Genomic DNA, 22,588 nt, shown 5'->3' on the forward strand with positions numbered 1-22,588 from the left:
ACACCATATGAATATAAGTATATTGTTGTGGCAATTCCGGCCATGACCTTCTTCTTCTGTGCGGATGTACACATATTACCCGAACTCTTACGCGTCTTGGTAAGAATGGCTTCCACGAGGAATGAGGGACACTACGGATGTAGTGTGTGGACATACGAGGTGAGAATGTGGGTCTCGCGGGAGGCGTGCGCAAGATAGTCCCTGCAGTCGCGCTATCCTCTGTGCCCTCGGTGGCTCAGATGGGTCAGTCGGCTCGCAGCCGTGCTAGCGTGCGGAGCTGCTCCGCGCGCCGTGTGACGCTCCGCTCTCGGCGGTGTTTACTTCCGCGTCGCGGTGTTTGTGTCTATCGAATCCAGTACTAACGTACACCATGGCGCACTCGTACCGCCGTGCAACGTTCAAAGTAACGTTTCAGGCCGAACATCCACGACCCAGAGCTTTCGAAGTCGAACAGTTCATACGTGAGGATCTACGTTTGAACCCCCAGGACGTAATCGGCATACATTTTTCCATCACTGGAAGTGTTGTCTACATCAAAATGTCGACGGAGGAAATTTGCAATGACATAATTCACCGTCATGCCACCAGACTGAAATTTAAACACTCTGATGGACATGTGGGTGCTGTGGTAGTCGCCCATGCTGGATTCGGTCTCCGGACATTGCGGGTGTTTGAGCTCCCGTTCGAGGTGCCTCAGGATGTGGTCATTGCCGCTTTCCAACCATATGGCACCGTCTTGGGTCACGTCGCGGAGAAGTGGCAAACATTTACGACCTACCCCGTATTAAATGGCGTCCGTCAAATAAAAATTGAGCTGACGAAACATGTCCCATCGTACCTGCTGATTGGCGGTGTGAGGGCCATCGTCATGTATGATGGACAGCCACGAACGTGCGCAGGATGTGGCCAGGAGGGACATGTACGTTCCGAATGCTTACACCGCCGTTTAATACAGACGCCGTTACGTGAAGAGACCCAGGCTTCGACGGTCACGTCCTTACCCATCACCTACGCCAAGGTTGCACAGGACCCCGTCGTACCAATCTCGACTGCGCCAGCAGCATCGTCAACGCCACCCGCCGCAGCACAACGCGCCGAGGACACAAGCACGGCGTCACCTCCAGTGCTCGCTTCAGGACCGTCCGGTTTGCAGACCGAAACCGATGTTGCTGTTGGAACCATGGACGTCGACCTCGGTGTCGTGCCAACGTCTGCCTTTGTCCAGACGGGTAAGGCGTCAGACGACGGGCGACCACATTCTGATTCAGAAGGACACATCAGAAAACAGCGGTCGCCTCGCAAACACAGGAAACGACGACGAACGCCTTCCGATGACGCCCTTTCTCAGACGGCCCCACGAGATGTCGACCTGATGTCTGACGGTGATCTCCCACATTGCGTCCAGTCACGCGATGCAGCAGCAACAGGCGCCCCTCCTGTGACGCCTACTCTCGCAGCCAGGGACGTGTCCTCGCCGTTGTCAACGAATGATGACGGCGGTCCCCCTGCCACTCATGTTGCGGAATCCACAACACCCGTTCCGGAAGTACGTGACCGTCACATGTCCACGTCGTCAGCTTCCTGGGCCGATGACGTTGAAGAAGAAGCGGAACAGACTGCCAGCGTGTCTGCACAGGAGTCCACCTTGGCGACACTGGGGCTGGCGCCCCGCCAGTAATTATCACCACTGCGGGACCACCGGCGGGTCTCCACCTGCCGGCTACTTCTACCGCACGTTCTGCAAATACTGAGGATGGCCGCACACAGCAATATCGTATCGCCACGATGAATCTTGCCACCATTCGTGCCCCCCATAAACTGGCCATGTTCAGAGACACTATTTACTCTGCGGATGTGGATATAGCACTCTTACAAGAGCTGATTGTGGCTGACTTCCTAGTTCCCACCGGATACAACACCCATGTTTCCCCGCATCCGATACCGGTAGCGGCGTCGCCATCCTGCTAGGTGACGGACTCCCTGCAGAGGACGTCATCTACCTCCCCACTGCGCGAGGTATGGCCCTCACACTCTTCGGCGTGCGTATTATTAATATCTACGCTCCGTCCGGCACTGGCCGCCGTCATGACCGACAAACTTTTTTTGCCGAAAGCGTCACACCCCTCTTCACCGGTCCGCAGGACGATTTGGTACTCGGTGGGGATTTTAACTCGACACAAGAGCCCGCGGACCAACTCCCGCGACATTCCCCTTGTGCATCTCTCCCAGTGGTCATCGACCGTCTCCGACTTGTTGACACATGGAAGAGGCTCCACGGAATTCAACCGGGCTATACATTCTACACCTCTCACTCGTCAAGCCGCATAGATCGCATCTACGTTACCCGCTCCCTTGCTGATGGTACACGTCATGCGGATGTCTGGCCCTTGGCCTTTTCAGATCATGATGCGTACCTCTGTGACGTCACTCTCGCCCGACAGCAAGTGTGGCACAGTCGTGGTCTGTGGAAACTCAATGCCGTTCACCTGACCTCCTCAGACTGTCGCCGTATGGTCGAAGAAGCGTGGGCACGCTGCCACCATCGTCGAGAAGCTTATGACTCCACCTTATCATGGTGGCTCTCCTGTGCAAAGCCGACCCCCAGGAAGACTCTGATGAGTTTTGGGAAGGAATTAAAGGCGTGGCAAACTAATACCCTGCACTTCTACTATACCATACTACGTGACTGTACGACGATGCCTTTCTCGCCAGCCCGGCAGTCGATGGTCCATCGCACGAAGGCGCAGATCTCCTTGATCATGCGGCGTAACTCGGAAGGCATTGTAGTCCGTTCTCGAGCTTCTAATCGAATCCCTCAAGAACGTCCGTCGATGTACCACCTCCTTCAGGAAAGACAACGACGACGACGAGCTCTGATCCAAGTCCTCACTGATGTGGAAGGGCCCCGGCACGACACCCAACAAAGCACCGGTCGTGCTCGCCATGCTCATTTTGCCGGGCTATACGCAGCCGTACCGCATTCTGCAGCACTGATCACAGAAGTCGCTCAGCTTACTACGAACACTCTTCCGGAGGATGCAGTGCATGACCTCCAAGACGACGTAACCACAGATGAAGTGGTAGATGCTATCAAGGCGGGTTCCGATAACAGATCTCCTGGACCTGACGGTATACCCATCGAAATTTATAAAAGTTTTCACTATTTGTTGGCTTCCACGTGGACGGCAATCGCACAAGAGCTGATGTCACCGATGACACTGGTCCCGAGCGCCTTTCTAGAAGGAATTATTATCCCCGTACATAAACCTCGCGGGCTATCGAGGGTCCAGGACTATCGATCAATTACTTTGCTCAACAGCGACATGAAAATATTCACACGGCTACTGGCATCGCGACTCAAGAAGGTCGCACGTTACGTCACCTCCTGCGACCAGGCTTCCCTAGGAGGCGACAACAACATCCGTACGGCCCTTTGCCGTTACAGAGACATAATAGCATTAGCGCATCTTCAGCGGCTCCCCGGCGCCTTGGCTTCACTGGACTTTAGCCAGGCTTTCGACCGTGTTGACCACTTCTATTTACGGACAGTTCCTCAGCATATGGGTTTTCCTGGCGATATTGTAACAGTGGTTATGCGCCTGTTGAGTAGTGCAACCTCTAAAATCATGTACAATGGTCGTCTTACACCGTCCCTGGTCATCGCACGATCTGTACGACAAGGATGCCCTCTTTCCACGATTTTGTATGCTTTCGCCTTGGAACCCCTGCTCCAGGGCATGCGCCAACGTTTGGAAGGCATGGCTGTGCAAGGCCACCGTTTTTGTTGTACAGCCTACGCAGACGACATAGTACTATATTTGCGCAGTGAAGATGAAGTACGAGCAGCACTGACATGGGTGGCGACTTACGGCGAAGCGTCGGGGAGCTGCCTCAACGTGTCAAAATCCAAGGTCCTGCTCATTGGTGAGGGCTTGCCGGAGAGATGCGCTGCCCCCCTTAGCGTCTTGGACTTGATTTCACAGCAGACCTGCGCCGCTCAGCGACTATCAATGGTAGACGCTTGCTACAGACAATCAGAGCAAATCTCGCAGATCACCGGCTACGAGCTCTCGATGTTATCCAACGCGCGCAATACGTGAACATGTATCATGCTTCCCGTATACCACACGTGGCTCAAGTACTACCAGTCCCAAATCTCCTGGCGCGACGACTGTTGATGGCCTTCGGCTCCTTCGTCAGCTCGGGGATGTTATTCAAGGTGCAGTATGAATCCCTTGCACTGCCACGAGATCGTGGCGGGGTGGGACTCATCCACGTGCCGACTCGTGTCAAGGCACTATACGTCAGCTCCCAACTAAAACTTTGGCATCGTTGCCCGCAGAGCCTTACTAGCCTCCTGCTTCACAACTTTGCACCGGCCTCCTTGTCCGCCCCAGTACTGGTATCGACCATTCCAACCCCCTTTTATTACACCCAACGATTTTTCCTGGAGTTCAGTTATATCTACCGGTCCTTACCACTTACACGTTTGTACCTCACGAAAATAGTCTCCGAATTGTTACAACAGAGCCGCCCGTCCAACCCCATCAAACGTAAGTATCCACAGTACGTGTGGCGACACATATGGAAGGCAATCCATGCGCGTTTTCTCGAATCAGACGTTCAATCAGCGTGGTACATCACCGTGAATGGCAAACAAGTTAACCGAGATCGTCTGCACCGCATCCATCTCGCCGATTCATCCGTCTGCACCCACTGTGGCGTGGATGACACGGATGTCCACCGGTTCCACTGTGGCACAGCGCTAGACGTCTGGACACTTGCGCGGGAAATTTTGGCGTTTCTTACTCGCCAGACACCGGCTCAGATCGACGTCCACATGCTTTTGTACCCCGATAAGACTTTCTACCCCTCCGCCAAAACTAACTCTGTGAATTGGATCTGTGGCCACACGATCCGCTATCTTTTTACTTCAGGCGACAAGTCTACGATAGGATATTGGACTTATCTCAACGAACGACACTGCGTCCTGATACGCAACCCACGCTATAAACAATATTTTTCCAATTTCTTACGGAGCACTTTCGATGACCCACCTAGTAGCTGGAACGTCCAAGCCCTGAGAAGCTGAAAACTGTATAAAACGAACCGAACTGAATAGATCTGCTACCCAGAACTCACGCCTACGCCATGAGAAGACACGTTTGGACGAGCTGGCATTCTGTAGGCGGATACACTTCAGGAGCTCCTGTAAGAACTGGTCTTTAACTACAAGTCGCACGACGACTTAAAAAGCTTTTCCTTATTTCTTCCTCATAGTTTGTTCTTAAAGGAAAAAGAAATTTGATTTTGGCTTTGAGAAACTTTTTTTTGTTCCAAAAGATTGCTTCTTCGCCAACAAGACGAAGGAGACTCATTTTTGTTTACTGGAAGGAGAAACCAGTATAATCGGAGTCTTTGTTTTCTTTTGAAAAAAAAAAACTTTTTCTTATTTATTCCTCACAATTTATTCTTAAAGGAAAAAGAAATTTGAGTTTGGCTTTGAAAAAAAAAATTTTTTTTTGTTCCAAAAGATTGCTTCTTCGCCAACAAGAAGAAGGAGACTAAAAAAAGAAAAAAAGAAGGTTAAAAAAAGTGGAAACCGTCGTGCGTTCTAAACTTATGGTCGCCTGTTCGCGGCCAACTATTTCGTTTTTTTATTTTTTACATTTCGGCCCTCATCTAAAAAAAAAGCGGTCTAAGGCAAAAAAAAAAAAAAGATGGATAGAGCGTCTGCTGTGTAAGCAGGAGTCCCAGGTTCGAGTCCCGATCGGGGTACACATTTTCACCTGTTCACCTGTACCTGTTGACATATATCAATGCACATAGCAGCTGAAGGTATTAATATAATTATAACCACAGATATGGTGATTCATCATCCAATTAGCTAAAGAAAACAACATTAGATCACTCCTGTGTACATTACGTACTGGTTTGCTTTCATACATAACTTTCGACCAAGAACTAAACGCAATCAGATACATTGCACATAATCATCTTTTGGTGTTGCAGTTCTTGTTATGTCCGTGTTTGCTACGAAATGGGAAGATGAATTCCGCCTTATGCAAGATCCCTTTTTTCTGTTTTGTTTCATCCAGACATGTTCCAGCACATTTTGTGCTATCTTCAGTGGGTTGTTTTTATTTTCTAACTTACATGGTACTATTGGACATTTATTTTGGTAGCTACTATGCTACACAATCTACAACTTCTCATGGTTTTGATATTGTGGTGCTTTCTCATGTGTTGTTGGCGAAGTGGACAGGCCGATTTCGTGACATTTGGTCACTTGACACTGCACTTTCTCCGATTTTTCAAAACATGGACAAGGTTTTTCGCCGCCATTATGTGTACACACACGCATGTCTGGGTGAAACAAACAGGAAAAAATGTGTCTTGCATAAGGTGGAATGTCTCTTCTCACATATTGCACTTGTTAATGGCTGCAACCCCGGTTTTGCTAATGACATTAACTGGACGATACGGTAGAAAATGTTGTCTGTCCTTCCGCTTGCAAAACAACAAATGATCCAGTCACCAATAAAGCAAATTACAATACAACCGTATTACTATTTGACACCATAATAAGACGTAATTTCCGCCAAAATAGAAAAAGTGAGTGATAAAGATGTTCCGCCAGAATTTTTTTTCCAAGAACCACTGGCTTTAACCTTCGCCACAATGAACGAATAAACTATAACAAACTTGATTTAACAGGTACATACATACGTACTGCAATTATTGTGCAAAGTGTTATGTTATACAAATGGGGCGAAGTTTTTGTATCCGTTTCAAAGACGTGACGTTGTAAATACGCAATTTCCAACCATTTGCGTGACACCGGACATACAATTACAGATGCGACGACCAACTTAAAGATCGTATGCAACGGGAGCAGGGGCAATACTCTGAATATTATGAACTCCCCAAGGCTACACTCATACCAAACGCTGAACGGACAGATGGCTCTGAGACGCAGAGCCACTCTCTGGAATTTAGATTGCTTATGCTATCGTTTACGATCAGCCCCTTACAATAACAACTGCAATATGTCATATTCACTGCATTTCGATTTTTGGTTCTTATTCATCTAATTTTACTATGCATTGTTGTGTAGCGTGATTGTCCTTTCACTTTTAGCTGTTTTCCTAATTTACTGTGCATCGTAAACATTAATCTAATTTAAACTGGTTGTTCCTGGGATCTAAAGCCAGTTTTAGTAACTCATATTTTAATCAGATTTAATTTTCAATTAACTGGAGTTGTACAAAAATGAAAAAAAGTAAGTACACTACCCAGAATTTGTCCACCGTGTTAAAAGTGTTAGTAATGCTACAAGCGACAAGCAACACCCGTAATATTGTGTAACTTATCTTCGGTCGTCAATTTCATTTGTAAAATGACTCAGAACCTTCGAAAAACCAGGTACTACAGTCTCATACAACCCTCATGCCCTCTTCCTGTATCTACGAGTATCAGCACTCGAGCGATACGTGTCGGGTTCCGCAATGATTTGCTAGCGACTACGTCTCGACACCACGCTATCATTTCTTCACCGCAGCCGAGATTTCTGAGAACTACCAGGAGCTGGATACTGGTACGATCCTACCGTATTATATTTACGGGATTCTGATGCCACAGTTTCGTATTCTTCCGCTTATCCGCCTGTATTACATGTCAAAACTAGAATATCTCTCAGTGACGCAAGTAATTATCTAAGATTATTGATGGATCTTTCAAGATCCATTGCATTTGAGGATGCAAGGATAGGTGCCTTAAAGTACGTCGGAAGATCCTATTTGTTTAATGACTTAATGTAATCCAGCCAAGCGAGTATATTTCAGTCTGCTTCATAGCAGATACTATCAGTTTTTTCACTTAAAATTCTTCAATTCGTACGTGCTCTGATCAGCCATAACATTATGGTCACCTACCTAATACCTGGTATGTCCACCTTTGGCACAGATAACAGCGGCGACGGCTCACACCATGGAAACAATGAGGTCCTGGTACGTCGCTGGAGGAAGTTGGTACCACATCTGCACACAAAGGTACCTAATTCCAGTAATTTCCGGGAGGGGGCCGCGAGCGCTGTCGCCACCTTCAATCACACCCCACATGTGTTCGATCTATTTCAGATCTGGCGAGTCGGTGGACGTGTACTGTACCCACCAATAAAGTCTGATGTTAGTTCCGGCACAGTTCACCGCCTGTCCTGTTTTACCAGTCTCCGCAGCCTATGATGTTCGACATCTGTAATAACGGGTGGCCCACAACACCACGAAGTCTGGACGTGGTTTCGCCTTGATTTCGCTACGTGTTGAAGGCGCTCACCACAGCACTCCTCGAACACCCGAGAAGTTGGGCAGTTTCCGAAATGCTCGTGCCGAGCCTCTGTGCCATCAGAATCTGGTCTCGGCCAAACTCAGGTCGCGCGTCTTCCCAATTCTACACACGTACGATGATACTACACACACTGTGTGTGTGTCTGACTAGCATTCATTCCTTGCCAGGTGCACTGCTATCGCCTGGACAGGTTTATTTCGATAGTAGGTCGGTGGTCACAGTTATGGCTGATCAAATTCATTATCGCGAAACAAATTGCACCTTGATTCCGCAATAAACGCACGGATTACGATCCATTCTGCGCTTTTCGTTTGACAGCCTCCAGCTTGTCCCTTGTGAATGACCCTGCTAAATCATGTACTGTAACAGCTAGTGAGAAGTTGGCCAGCTACACTTGACATCTGAGGTGCCCCTCACCTGGTGTCGTTGACGAGGGACCGCAGTGCGACCCCAAACGACTGTGCTGTCAGTTGGAGGTAGTCCTGCTGAATTGCGACACCCAGTGTCTGCAGGCGGTTCATGGTGAGCTTCTGGTCGCCGAAAAGCGGGAAGCCCAGGAGCGGGACCCCAAAGTGGATGGCCTCCAGCACGCTGTGCATGCCGCCGTGGGTGACGAAGGCGCGCGCACTGTCGTGGGCTGTCGTGCAGGGCTCACGTTAGACCACCTTCCATCCAGCTCAGTTATGCACATCAACAGCACAAAGTACTGTAGTAACTAAGATCATCAAATCCATAAGTGAAAGGATCTTCAAAAACCAGGAAAATATGTTCTGCCTTGCCGATACTATTAGGAGGGAAGAAATGTGTTTTCGTGTACACACATGGTACTCCAATGTGAGGCCACTTGTTGTGCTTTTGTTTTAAGTAAACAAAGATTACAATTTTTACGAAGTTATCCGCATTTGGAACACACTATTCGAGCTGTTGGGAATTGTGAGGACACAGTTAATATATCTACATGACATTGCAAAAGGCCATTTCATGAGCAGTAAGAACAAGGTGAACATTGTGGTGAGAACAGGTATGTCAGTGGATGGATCCTTGAGGTACTATGAGAGATGCAGTCTACGCTGATTTCCATCAACACAGACAACAGCAGCCAGAATACATCTAGGAAATGGTATATGCAAATTCATTGTTGAACACATGGTTGTTGGTTCTGCCTCGTGAATGATTCCTCTGGATCACATAATGCTGGTATGGTGGTTGTGTACCGTTTAATGAGAGGACATCACACATCTAAGTTATCTCACTCCCTGGAATTGACTTGGCGTGTGACATTCTACACTGGATAATTGTAGCCCCAAAATCATCACCACTGCTGACCATCTAATATGCTTATGCAGCTTTTGGACCCTCTACTGTACTGGTACACAGTGGAGCTTGATAATCACACACTGTATATGAACCAACTGTGTACCCAGTTTTACAAAAGAGCACATACAGACAGGGATAGCCATTCTGTACGACACTGTTAGAGATGCAGTTAGTATCGTCTGTGTCTAGCTGCTGGTATTCTAGGACACCTCATATCTGTGTGTCACTGTGATCCCAGTGCATCTTTTAGTGTACAGTTAATTACTGTGCCTCGCTTTGTGTCATAGATATGTATGATTTCTTACCATATAGACAAGAGAGTAATGCTTTGTGTTACGATGGTTCCCTGGTGGCTTGGGAATACAATTGTCACTGCATATGACAAACATCCTTTCACATTATATTGTGCAGTCACATCACTCATGTAACTGTCTTTTTCCTTTTAGAAAAGTAAGTGACAGAGTATGTCAGGCTTAATACAACTTTGTCATGAAAACTGTCACAAGAGTTTCTGGAAATAGAATCAATGTGATGTTCAAGTTAACTGTTTAAATATTTTATATTTTGTACCATAGACAGTAGTGCACTGACTGCTAATTAATCACAGGTAAATATGGAGAAAACAGTCTCAGTGAGCCTCATCTCAAGGAACGGCACCAGTGTTAGATTAGAAACTTAAAAGTAATAGATTCTTTTTCTTCCCAACATTAACTGTACAATCGTCCAATCTTAGTCTTGTTCGTTGCAAAACTGACAATCACTTCCTGTGCAGATCCCACCTGAAGATATGAAGCAGGAAAACTTCCTTTAGCATAAGAACTGGTGATCATGACATGACTACAAGTAAATATGCATTTCTACCTTTAAGACAGTGGTTAGTACTATCTTTCACATTCCTTCACAGGTAGTGTGTCCTGTCTCTAGGTGCAGCTTGCTGTCACAGTGGCACATCATCGCTCACCCCTCCCTGTCAATGGCCTGTGTCCAGAGGCCACACCACCCCCACTTCCCTCACTGCCTCCCCCTCCTACCCAATGCTCCATCAACCTCATTGCCCCCACTGTTCTCATCAACCCCACTGCCCCCAATCCTTCACCACCCCTACTACTCCCACCACTCTTGCACCAATGGAGTGCCATTACCTCCAATGCCTCTCACAGTCCACTACCCTCAACGTCCTCAGTGCACGACTGCCCAGCACCACCCTCTATGGCTTTGCTGCCCCCATTGTCCCCAGTGCACCTATGCACTCTCTACACCAATCACCCAACCACCCTCCCCGCCCCCACCTGACTATCCCAATCACTCTGCAATGCTCCTCACCCTGACCACCACTACTCATCGGCACTGCTACCACCCTCACTAATCCAATGCCCCCACTGCCCATGCCAGTTCACTGCCTCAACTACCACAACTGCCTCCACTGTACATACTGCCCCTAATACCTTCATTGCCCTGCCACCTCTGCAGGCCCCATTCTCCCCACGGCCTCCAACAGTCCATCCGTTTCATTTTTGCTTTTTTATTTTTACAAAGAATAAGATAGTTTCTCATGTAGTAAACCACATCAAGCAAACTTAAAGATCTTTCAGAAACAATAACAATTTCAACCTTCAGTCCTTTTTCGGCGGCATTCTGGGCAGTTTTAGGTTGCCTGTTCATTTCAACATAGCACATAAATCCACTGACCTCAGTTATCTGTTGGACATATTCCTAAATCTGTCTTGTTATGTAATTTGCCTCTCTGCAACTTCCTCTACTACCATGGAAGCTGTGCTCTGGAAAAAATCTGGAAATCTGTGGTAAGGTATTATGGGACCAAACTGCCGCGGTGGCCGAGCGGTTCTAGGCACTTCAGTCCGGAACCACGCGACTGCTACGGTCGCAGTTTCGAATCCTGCCTCGGGCATGGATGTGTGTGATGTCGTTAGGTTATTTAGGTTTAAGTAGTTCTAAGTTCTAGGGGACTGATGACCTCAGATGTTAAGTCCCATAGTGCTCTAAGCCATTTGAACCATTTTTTTTTTTTTTTTTGTCATCGGTCCCTAAGCCTGCACACTACTTAATCTAACTTAAACTAACAATACACACACCCATGCCCGAGGCAGGACTCGAACCTCCGACGGGAGCAGCCGAACGGACCGTGACAAGGCGCCCTAGACCGCGCGGATACCCCGGGCGGCGAAGCTGTGTTCTGATGTCTCAACAGATGTCCCACAATGTTTGCAGCCACATACAACTTTCCTCAACGATTAACAAGGCCAATTCATCATTTCTGGACTTAGCAGTGTCGCTATAACACTACATATCGAGAGCTTACATTTTTTAACTTTCCATTAAATTCAGATTTGTCTTAAATTTCTTATTTAGATTTCCATAATGGTTTGGTTTATTTCACAGTCGTCATTTCAGCATGTGTGTTAACAAGAAGTCTGTCACTACACAGGGTGACAGTTATTGAACTATACGAAAAAAAAAGGAAATCAGTTACAGACTATGGCTTGCACACACTTTATTCAACATGTGAACATCACTACAAATATTCGGATTTAGGTTCTGACGTGTTCGATATGTCTGCCATCATTGGAGATGATGTGGCGCAGACGAACAGCGAAATTCTGCATGCTGTCGATGACCTCCTGAATGGGTGTTTTCAGCTCAACAATGGGTTTGGGGTTATTGCTGTAGACATTGTCTTTAATATAGCCCCACAAAAAGGAATCGCATGTGTTCAGATCCGGAGAAAATGGCGGCCGATTGAGGCCCATGCCAGTGGCCTCTGGATACCCAAGAGCAAGAACACGATCCCAAAAATGCTCCTCCAGGACATCAAACACTCTCCTGTTTCGATGGGGTCGAGCTCCGTCTTGCATGAACCGCATCATATCGAAATCAGGGTCACTTTGGATGATGATGATCAAATCATCTTCCAGAACTTTCACGTACCGTTCGACAGTCACTGTGCGGTCAAGGGACGTCACACTGATTATCCGTGACTGGACATTGCACAACACACAGTCACTCGTTGAGCTTGGAGAGGCTTCTCGATCGCGATATGCTCATTCTCAGTCTCCCAAATGCGCCAATTATGCTTACTGACGAGCCCATCAAAATGAAAGGGACTTCGTCGCTGAACCAAACCATGCTTATTCCCATCATACCACGCGGCCAACCGTGCAGATCGAACAACCTAACGCTACCGTTCTGAAGTTATGACGATTTTATTTTACATAGTTCAATAATTGTCACCCTGTATTATGACCTGTTAAGATGATAATATTAAATTTGTGTATCTGACTGCACACAGGGGCTAATTTCCACTAAAAAGCAAAGAAATGTATTAAGCGTCCCCTCTTGAGATATCGTTTGTAAATGGCACATATGCCGAGATCTTGATTGTGACATAAAGGACCCAATAACAGTGTAGGTGAAACATATAGTCTTTACCGAAATATTGTAGGAGTGCGGACTGAAGTAAACAGAAAATTCTAACTGCAGCTGGTGGACATAAAAGCAGACTGACACAGGTAAAGAGGACATTCCTGTCCAAAGGAAGCTTGCAGCTAACAGCGACCGTAATTTGAGGAAGAATTCTCTGAGAATTCACAGTTGTAGCAGAGGATTGATGGGAAAGACTCGAGGACTGTGGGACAGCTGGATAAAAAAGAGAATCGACTCGTTTGAGATGTGGTACTGTAGAGGGATGTTGATGGGCTGACAAGGTAAGAAATGGGGTGGTTCACCAAAGAATCGTTAAGGTGGGGAATGTTTGGAGAATACCGACGAGAAAAAGGGACAGCATGATAGGACCTGGTTAAGACATACGAATAATTTCTTTGATACTTGAGTGAGATGCAAATCTGTCGGGACTGACAGAGACGGATCAAATAAATGATTGAGGGTGTAGGATGCAAGTATTACCCTGAGATTTTGGCGAAGGTCAGAAATTTCTGATGGTCTGCGTCAAAACAGGTCAAAAAACGTAGAGACTGAGAGGGAATCTGGGACTAGGTAAGTAGGCGAAGACAGTGTCCACCAGAGGAAGGTGGGAGTAATGTAGAGTGGAGCGACTGACCCAGTATGGCGGTCTGCGGCAGCCACCTGCTGGCCCACACGTTGCCAGGCAATCGCACACCGGCCGGCAGCTGGGAGACGTCGCAGCGCAGCACCACACGCTGCTCCAGGCTGGACAGCGCCTCCAGGACGGCGCGCATCTTGTCCAGCGGCAGCGTGTGGAAGGCGATCAGGCTGCCGAATGACATGTACACCGCTCCATGGGCAGAGCCAGACAGGAACTGCTCCAGCTCCTGTTAACAGACCGAAACTGTCCACAGAGACACCTCCCACACTGGGGCTACACTGTATCGTGACTTCTTCCATAATAGAGTGTTGACCGACCTTTGTCAAGAGATACAGCAGTCATTCTGAGTCACGTGGATTAGACACTATCTTGGTAGGTTTCTGAAGGTATGTGGCATTAGATAACTACGCAGAGTGAAAGAAGTCCGTTTTTCGCCCATTTTTGATAATTCTGTGTTCTACATAACTCGTCCCCCCCCCCCCCCCCCAATGAACCATGGACCTTGCCTTTGGTGGGGGGGCTTGCGTGCCTCAGCGATACAGATAGCCGTACCGTAGATGCAACCACAACGAAGGGGTATCTGTTGAGAGGCCAGACAAACGTGTGGTTCCCGAAGAGGGGCAGGAGCCTTTTCAATAGTTGCAGGGGCAACAGTCTGGATGATTGACTGATCTGGCCTTGTAACATTAACCAAAACGGCCTTCCTGTGCTGGTACTGCGAACGGCTGAAAGCAACGAGTAACTACAGCCGTAATTTTTCCCGAGGGCATGCAGCTTTACTGTATGGTTAAATGATGATGGCGTGCTCTTGGGTAAAATATTCCGGAGGTAAAATAGTTCCCCATTCGGATGTCCGGGTGGGGACTACTCAAGAGGACGTCGTTGTCAGGAGAAAGAAAACTGGCGTTCTACGGATCGGAGCGTGGAATGTCAGATCCCTTAATCGGCAGGTAGGTTAGAAAGTTTAAAAAGGGAAATGGATAGGTTAAAGTCAGATATAGTGGGCGTTAGTGAGCTTCGGTGGCAGGACGAACAAGACTTTTGGCCAGGCGAATACAGCGTTATAAATACAAAATCAAATAGGGGTAATGCAGGAGTAGGTTTAATAATGAATAAAAAATAGGAGTGCGGGTAAGCTACTACAAACAGGATAGTGAACGCATTACTGTGGCCAAGATGACACGAAGCCCACGCCCTGGCCGTGCGGTTAAAGGCGCTGCAGTCTGGAACCGCAAGGCCGCTACGGTCGCAGGTTCGAATCCTGGCTCGGGCATGGATGTTTGTGATGTCCTTAGGTTAGTTAGGTTTAACTAGTTCTAAGTTCTAGGGGACTAATGACCTCAGCAGTTGAGTCCCATAGTGCTCAGAGCCATTTGAACCAAGCCCACGCCTACTACAGTAGTACAAGCTTATATGCCAACTAGCTCTGCAGATGATGAAGAAATTGAAGAAATGTATGATGAAGTAAAAGAAATTATTCAGATAGTGAATGGAGACGAAAATTTAATAGTAATGGGTGACTGGAATTCGGTAGTAGAAAAGGGACAGAAGGAAACATCGTAGGTGAATATGGATTGGGGGAAGAAATGAAAGAGGATGCCGCCTGGTAGAATTTTGCACAGAGCACAACTTAATCATAGCTAACACTTGGTTCAAGAATCATAAAAGTAGGTTGTATACATGGAAGAAGCCTGGAGACACTGACAGGTTTCAGATAGATTATATAATGGTAAGACAGAGATTTAGGAACCAGGTTTTAAATTGTAAGACATTTCCAGGGGCAGATGTGGACTCTGACCACAATCTATTGGTTATGAACTGTACATTAAAACTGAAGAAACTGCAAAAAGGTAGGAATTTAAGGAGATGGGACCTGGATAAACTGATTAAACCAGAGGTTGTACAGAGTTTCAGGTAGAGCATAAGGGAACAATTGACAGGAATGGGGGAAAGAAATACAGTAGAAGAAGAATGGGTAGCTTTGAGGGATGAAGTAGTGAAGACAGCAGAGGATAAAGTAGGTAAAAAGACGAGGGCTACTAGAAATCCTTGGGTAACAGAAGAAATATTGAACTCAATTGATGAAAGGAGAAAATATAAGAATGCCGTAAATGAAGCAGGCAAAAAGGAATACAAACGTCTCAAAAATGAGATCGACAGGAAGTGCGAAATGGCTAATCAGGCATGGCCAGAGGACAAATGTGAGGATGTAGAGGCTTATCTCATCAGGGGTAAGATAGATACTGCCTACAGGAAAACTAAAGAGACCTTTGGAGAAAAGAGAACCACTTGTATGAATATCAAGAGTTCATATGGAAACCCAGTTCTAAGCAACGAAGGGAAAGCAGAAAGGTGGAAGGAGTATATAGAGGGTCTATACAATGGCGATCTATTTGAGGACAATATTATGGAAATGGAAGGGGATGCAGATGAAGATGAAGTGGGAGATATGAAAGAGCACTGAAAGACCTGAGTCGATACAAGGCCCCGGGAGTAGACAACATTCCATTAGAACTACTGACAGCCTTGGGAGAGCCAGTCCTGACAAAACTCTACCATCTGGTGAGCAAGATATATGAGACAGGCGAATTACCCTCAGACTTCAAGAAGAATATAATAATTCCAATTCCAAAGAAAGCAGGTGTTGACAGGTGCGAAAATTACCGAACAATCGGTTTAATTATTCACGGCTGCAAAATACTAACGCGAATTCTGTACAGACGAATGGAAAAACTAGTATAAGTCGACCTCGGGGAAGATCAGTTTGGATTCCGTGGAAATATTGGAACACGTGAGGCAATACTGACCCTACGACTTATCTTAGAAGCTAGATTAAGGAAAGGCAAACCTACGTTTCTAGCATTTGTAGACATAGAGAAAGCTTTTGACAATGTTGACAGGAATAGTCTCTTTCAAATTCTAAATGTGGCAGGGGTAAAATACAGGGAGCGAAAGGCTATTTACAATTTGTACAGAAACCAGATGGCAATTGTAAGAGTCGAGGGAGATGAAAGGGAAGCAGTGTTTGGGTAGGGAGTGAGACAGGGTTGTAGCCTCTCACCGATGTTATTCAATCTGTATATTGAGAAAGCAGTGAAGAAAACAAAAGAAAAAATTTGGAGTAGGTATTAAAACCCATGGAGAAGAAATAAAAACTTTGAGGTTCGGGAATGACACTGTATTTCTGTCAGAGACAGCAAAGGACTTGGAAGAGCAGTTGGATAGTGTCCCGAAAGGAGGATATAAGAAGAACATCAACAAAAGCAAAACGAGGATAATGGAATGCAGTCGAATTAAGTCGGGTGATGCTGAGGGAATTACATTAGGAAATGAGACACTTAAAGTAGTAAAGGAGTTTTGCTATTTGGGGAGCAAAATAACTGATGATGGTCGAAGTAGAGAGGATATAAAATGTAGACTGGCAATGGCAAGGAAAGCGTTTCAGAAGAAGAGAAATTTGTTAACATCGAGTATAGATACAAGTGTCAGAAAGTCGTTTCTGAAGGTATTTGTATGGAGTGTAGCCATGTATGGAAGTGAAACATGGACGATAAATAGTTTGGACAAGAAGAGAATAGAAGCTTTCGAAATGTGGTGCTACAGAAGAATGCTGAAGATTAGATGAGTAGATCACATAACTAATGATGAAGTATTGAATAGAATTGGGGAGAAGAGGAGTATGTGGCACAACTTGACAAAAAGAAGGGACCGGTTGGTAGGACATGTTCTGAGGCATCAAGGGATCACAAATTTAGCATTGGAGGGCAGCGTGGAGGAGACCAAGAGATGAATACACTAAGCAGATTCAGAAGGATGTGGGTTGCAGTAAGTACTGGGAGATGAAGAAGCTTGCACAGGATAGAGTTGCATGGAGAGCTGCATCAAACCAGTCTCAGGACTGAAGACCACAACAACAACAACATAACTCGTAGTGGACAGATTTTGTTGCCCTCTTTCTTTCTCATTATCTCTATCAGTTGCCGATGCTTGGGAAACTATCGCAATGGGATATGTTGTTTTATTTTATTTTTGCATGAAACCAGCAGCCTCTTTCCAGTGTAAATTACTAGTTTCCTTGTCTTCTTCGTCCATTTCAGTTGAAATCATGGCTGAGTACTGTTTTGAATGTCCTACATAGGATAGAGAAGTATCGTTTCCTCTGAAGTAGCGCAACTAACCTTTACTTCCATGTTCCTCTCCTCTTAATTTGAGCTCCAAACAGTGGCAGTGCGTGGTATTGTTTCAGCGTTGTACAATTTCCAGTAATTTTAAACTTCATATATCCTCTTTTCTTATACTGTTTTTGCTTTAGAAGCCTATTAAGTGCGACGAAATATACTGCAATCAACTACCTATTGCCGTCCAACATCGTACTGACAGGAACGCTGCCGGGATTTCCACTCCTACTGCAACTCCCTGCCGGACAGCGCGGCCCGTTGCACTTCCGTCTTGGCCGAGTCGAAGCCTGTCCGTAACAACAGGTAGCACACTCCCCAGTGATGTCACAAGGTGTTGTAGTCGGCGTGCAGACTCCCTGCGTAGAAACAGTTCCGAATGCCCCGTCAGGTTCCACCGTTCTATGAAGGACACTTCTACAAGCTTTCCCTCCTCCTCGCTTATTCAAGCGACTAGGGTACACCATTCCGCTACTCACAATATTACCAGTATTGATATTTCAACATTGATTGTCTTTCATTCACAAATTTGTTATGATGGTAGACATTCGGAGGAAATAATTTCTCAACAGCATAACCTTCTTTTATATTTTTGTTTATCGTAAATTTAATGTTGACATTGTGACATTTGGAAAAGTGACTAGAATACTACGATTGTTGCTGTTATCTCAGCCAAAATGTTCGCCATTATCACGTGTCGTAGTACTATTTCTAAGAACCTTCTGTATGAATGTTGTGGTGCCTCCAGGTTAACAAGTGTTTTTTTCTTCATAGCGCAGTTTTCTATGCGTTGTTATATCTGATATGTTCTGGACAGACAGAACAAGCTAGTCACATGGTCTCTGTGGTGTCAACGCCAGACACCACACTTGCTAGGTGGTAGCCTTTAAATCGGCCGCGGTTCGGTAGTATACGTCGGACTCGCGTGTCGCCACTGTCAGTGATTGCAGACCGAGCGCCGCCACACGGCAGGTCTAGAGACGTCCTAGCACTCGCCCCAGTTGTACAGCCTACTTTGCTAGCGATGGTTCACTGACAAATTACGCTCTCATTTGCCGAGACGATAGTTAGCATAGCCTTCAGCTACGTCATTTGCTACGACCTAGCAAGGCGACATTATCATTTGCTATTGATCTTGTAATTTATGTATCATCAAGAGCGATGTTCTCCAATTATGGATTAAAGTTAAGTATTCCAGCAGCTACGTACTTTTCTTGATAGTATAATTACTTTACCTGTTCCAGACCTCACGCCAGCCTGCGTGAGTTAAAACGCGTGCAATTCGGCCTCCTCTAGCAACACGGTGTTGGCTCTTCTGCCAACACTACAGTCTCTAAGTCATTGAGTTGAGCCAGGAAATATTGTCAGCTTTGGCGATGCCTTCCATTGACAGAGATCACGTGACGCAGATCGCAGGCTTCAATCACTTCGTGGCTAACAAGTTTGCATCAATTAAAACGGGAGCACAAATTTTCAGTACAAGTAAGGTATGAATAAATTTTCTTATAACGAATAATTTGTCTCTTTTTTTCCAATGTTTTAAATGACGAATGTGTTTCGGTTCTAATAGACATGTAGCTCATTACTCATACGCGACGGTAATAGCTTTTCTAGATAGGTTATAAATCGTAGCACGTTCTCTCCCTCAGATAATTTTCTCTCATAGATGTGTCTCTAATTTCCCGCAGGATAGTTAATAGGACTTAAAACTGATGTTTTCGGCCTTCATACACCATGAAGTGTACCAGGTGTACCGGTATGAAATGAGCGTTAAGATACAAATGTGTCGATAGGGAACATTTGTTGTGAACGAGCCTTAATTTCTTTTCTTTGGTTGGTATGACATCTGTCAAAGATATTTAGTATACATCAAGTCATGGAACAAACAACATCATATGTTTTTATCGTGTTAACAATGTGGAATTTCGTACCAGAAAGTCATGATTTGCGGAAAGCATTAATTTTTTGTTTTCATTTGAAAAATAGTGTTGCAGAGTCGCATCAAATGCTTGTCGAGACATATGGTGATCATGCTCTATCCCAAGCAACATGGAAAAGATGGTTTCCACGGTTCAGAAATAATGATTTTGATGTGTAATGAAGAACGTGCAAGACCACCAAAAAAGTTCGAAGACGCCGAATTGCAATCAATATTGGATGAAGATGATACTTTGAGTCAGAAGCAAATGGCAGCAGGGCTAAATGTTGCACAACAAACAATTTCTGACCACCGTTTGAAATTTATGGGAAAGATCCAAAAGTGTGGAAAATGGGTGCCACATGAATTGAATGAAAGGCAGATGGAAAACCGAAAAACCATTTGTCAAATTTTGCTTCAAAGACATGAAAGAAAATCAATTTTGCATCGAATTGTTACTGGCGATGAAAAATGGATTTATTTTAAGAATCCTAAACGGGAAAAATCATGGGTTAATCCGGGACAACCATCAACATCGATTGCAAAACCAGATCGTTTCGGCAAGAAGACAATGCTCTGTGTTTCGTGGGATCAGAAAGGTGTGGTGTATCACGAGCTTCTAAAACCCGATGAAACTGTGAATACTAATCGCTACAGACAACAAATGATCAATTTGAACTATGCATTGATCGAAAAAAGACCCTAATGGGCCAGAAGACATGGCAAAGTATTTTTTTTACATGACACTGCACATGCACACAAAGCAAAACTGGTTCAGAATACAATCAAAATACTTGGCTGGGAGGTGCTACCCCACCCGCCGTATTCACCAGACTTGGCCCCTTCCGACTACCATTTGTTTTCATCAATGGGACACGCATTGGCTGAGGAACACTTCGATTCCTACGAAGAAGTCGAAAATTGGGTGTCTGATGGGTTTGCTTCAAAAGACGAGCCATTCTATTGGCGTGGTGTCCACAAATTGCCAGAAAGGTGGTCAAAATGTATAGAAAGCAATGGTCAGTATTTTGAATAAAATGTTTTTACTTTTCAATTCAAAATTAGTGTCCCATTTTCACAAGAAAACGCTCACTTCATACCGGTACACCATAACGAATGACGGAAATCTGGGTGCTGAGGTAAAGAATTTTCTTCCTTGCAAGCACCTCATAAAAATGGAACACTGAAATTTTGGTATAATACCCAATTTCAGATACCATCAGATACCTGGCTCCAGAAATGCTTTGAAAAGCAAAACGTAGCGAACCTCGAGCCTTGGCCGTCCCTCCTGCATGCCCAGAAAGAAAGCACGAAGTAAATTATAAGCCTTTGCAGTTATTCCTTACCTTCCAATTGGCTAGTCGAGCCAGTACCACCTCCTCTTCTGGTAAAAAAAACAAATCAAGCGCAATTAAAGCAGAAGAGAGACTGATTTTGAGTGGCGGACGTGAAGCAGATGTTGGCGGGTGAGCATGCTTGTTCCCTGGGAACATAATGTTAGGGTACGTTCTGTGAAATAGACCATTCCTAAACATGAAAATATCAACACTTTCATGTACTGCTGTTAATTAATTACATCCCTTTTGATAATATTTGTGTCTGATTATTAACTAAATTGTGAACAGTGTCAGATCTTGTAGTCAGTCTTTGTCCGTTAACGGTAACTGTTTGTGTGGTGATAAGGATTTTACTTGTGGTAGGTTGCAAATACAGCGTCTTGCATTGATCATTCAGTGGCATTTTATTTAGAGGAGAGTAAATATGGAAGTGTTCGTGACTGTCAGCCCTACGTAAGTTCCTTGTAATGTCGGTTTACTTCTTTATAATCTACTTGCATCGAGTTCTGCGAATCTCATTATAGCATATCTAGCATGCTTATCAAACTGCTTTTTTCCAGTGACGTTAACATTTACTTCGGCCAGGTCGCTCCATTTACGTAGCGCTCAAACACACACGACGTCCAAGTGTACCTATCAGTTAACGAAATATTTTGCTAGATAGAAGTCACTCTTCCAAGAATACTGAATAGCAATATCGCTGACGTCCGAATTTTGTTATGACGTTTGTCAAACTTAACGTACTTTGCGTTAGGGAGATGATCTCCTCTCCGTTAGCATTTAGCACTACCAACCTGTTCTGGAGCCGGCCGGGGTGGCCGAGCACTTCTAGGCGCTTCAGTCTGGAACCGCGCGACCGCTACGGTCGCAGGTTCGAATCCTGCCTCGGGCATGGATGTTTGTGATGCCCTTAGGTTAGTTAGGTTTAAGTAGCTCTAAGTTCTACGGGACTGATGACCTAAGATGTTAAGTCCCATAGTGCTCAGAGCCAAGCCTGTTTTGGATGATCCCAGCTACTGAGACGAGAACTTGCTTGTGCGTGGGTGGCTTTTGATTCTCTGTACAACCGTTGGCTATTTAACTAACTTTTAACAGTTATGCTCAAGTTGTGACATTCCTTCTTCTGGTGAGGTTGATTAGTTTATCGACTTTTCTACTGAGAGGCACTATTAAAGCTTCCTTCATTTCCTCTTTATTATTCATTGCCAGTTTGGTTGCGGAACCATAGTTAGTTGTTATCCCTAATGCTGAGGTTATTGTCTTGTGTGTTGAGTGAAGCTTTGTGTGGTAAATGGTTACCTCTATGCGAATTACTTCGACATTTAACAAAATACAAAGAGCCCATGCCAGAATGTGTGACGAACGATATGGAGGGCGGTGTTTAATAAAATATCAGGTATGTTGCTCAATACCG

The 22,588-nt window shown here is 45.5% G+C and overlaps 1 protein-coding gene across 1 annotated transcript in view; it reads right to left on the minus strand.

Annotated features, from left to right (window-relative positions):
- The window catches only part of LOC126484382 (UDP-glucosyltransferase 2-like), a 114,319-nt gene that overhangs the window by 11,892 nt on the left and 79,839 nt on the right, over window positions 1-22,588 (minus strand). The window contains exons 5-6 of the mRNA XM_050107870.1: window positions 13,739-13,970; window positions 8,764-8,983 (exon numbers count right to left, since the gene is read on the minus strand). Of these exons, the coding sequence (XP_049963827.1) occupies window positions 8,764-8,983; window positions 13,739-13,970 (452 nt within the window). The remainder of the gene's footprint in view (window positions 1-8,763; window positions 8,984-13,738; window positions 13,971-22,588) is intronic.

This window comes from Schistocerca serialis, chromosome 6 (genome assembly GCF_023864345.2).
Source record: "Schistocerca serialis cubense isolate TAMUIC-IGC-003099 chromosome 6, iqSchSeri2.2, whole genome shotgun sequence".
In the NCBI taxonomy this organism is placed as follows: domain Eukaryota; kingdom Metazoa; phylum Arthropoda; class Insecta; order Orthoptera; family Acrididae; genus Schistocerca; species Schistocerca serialis.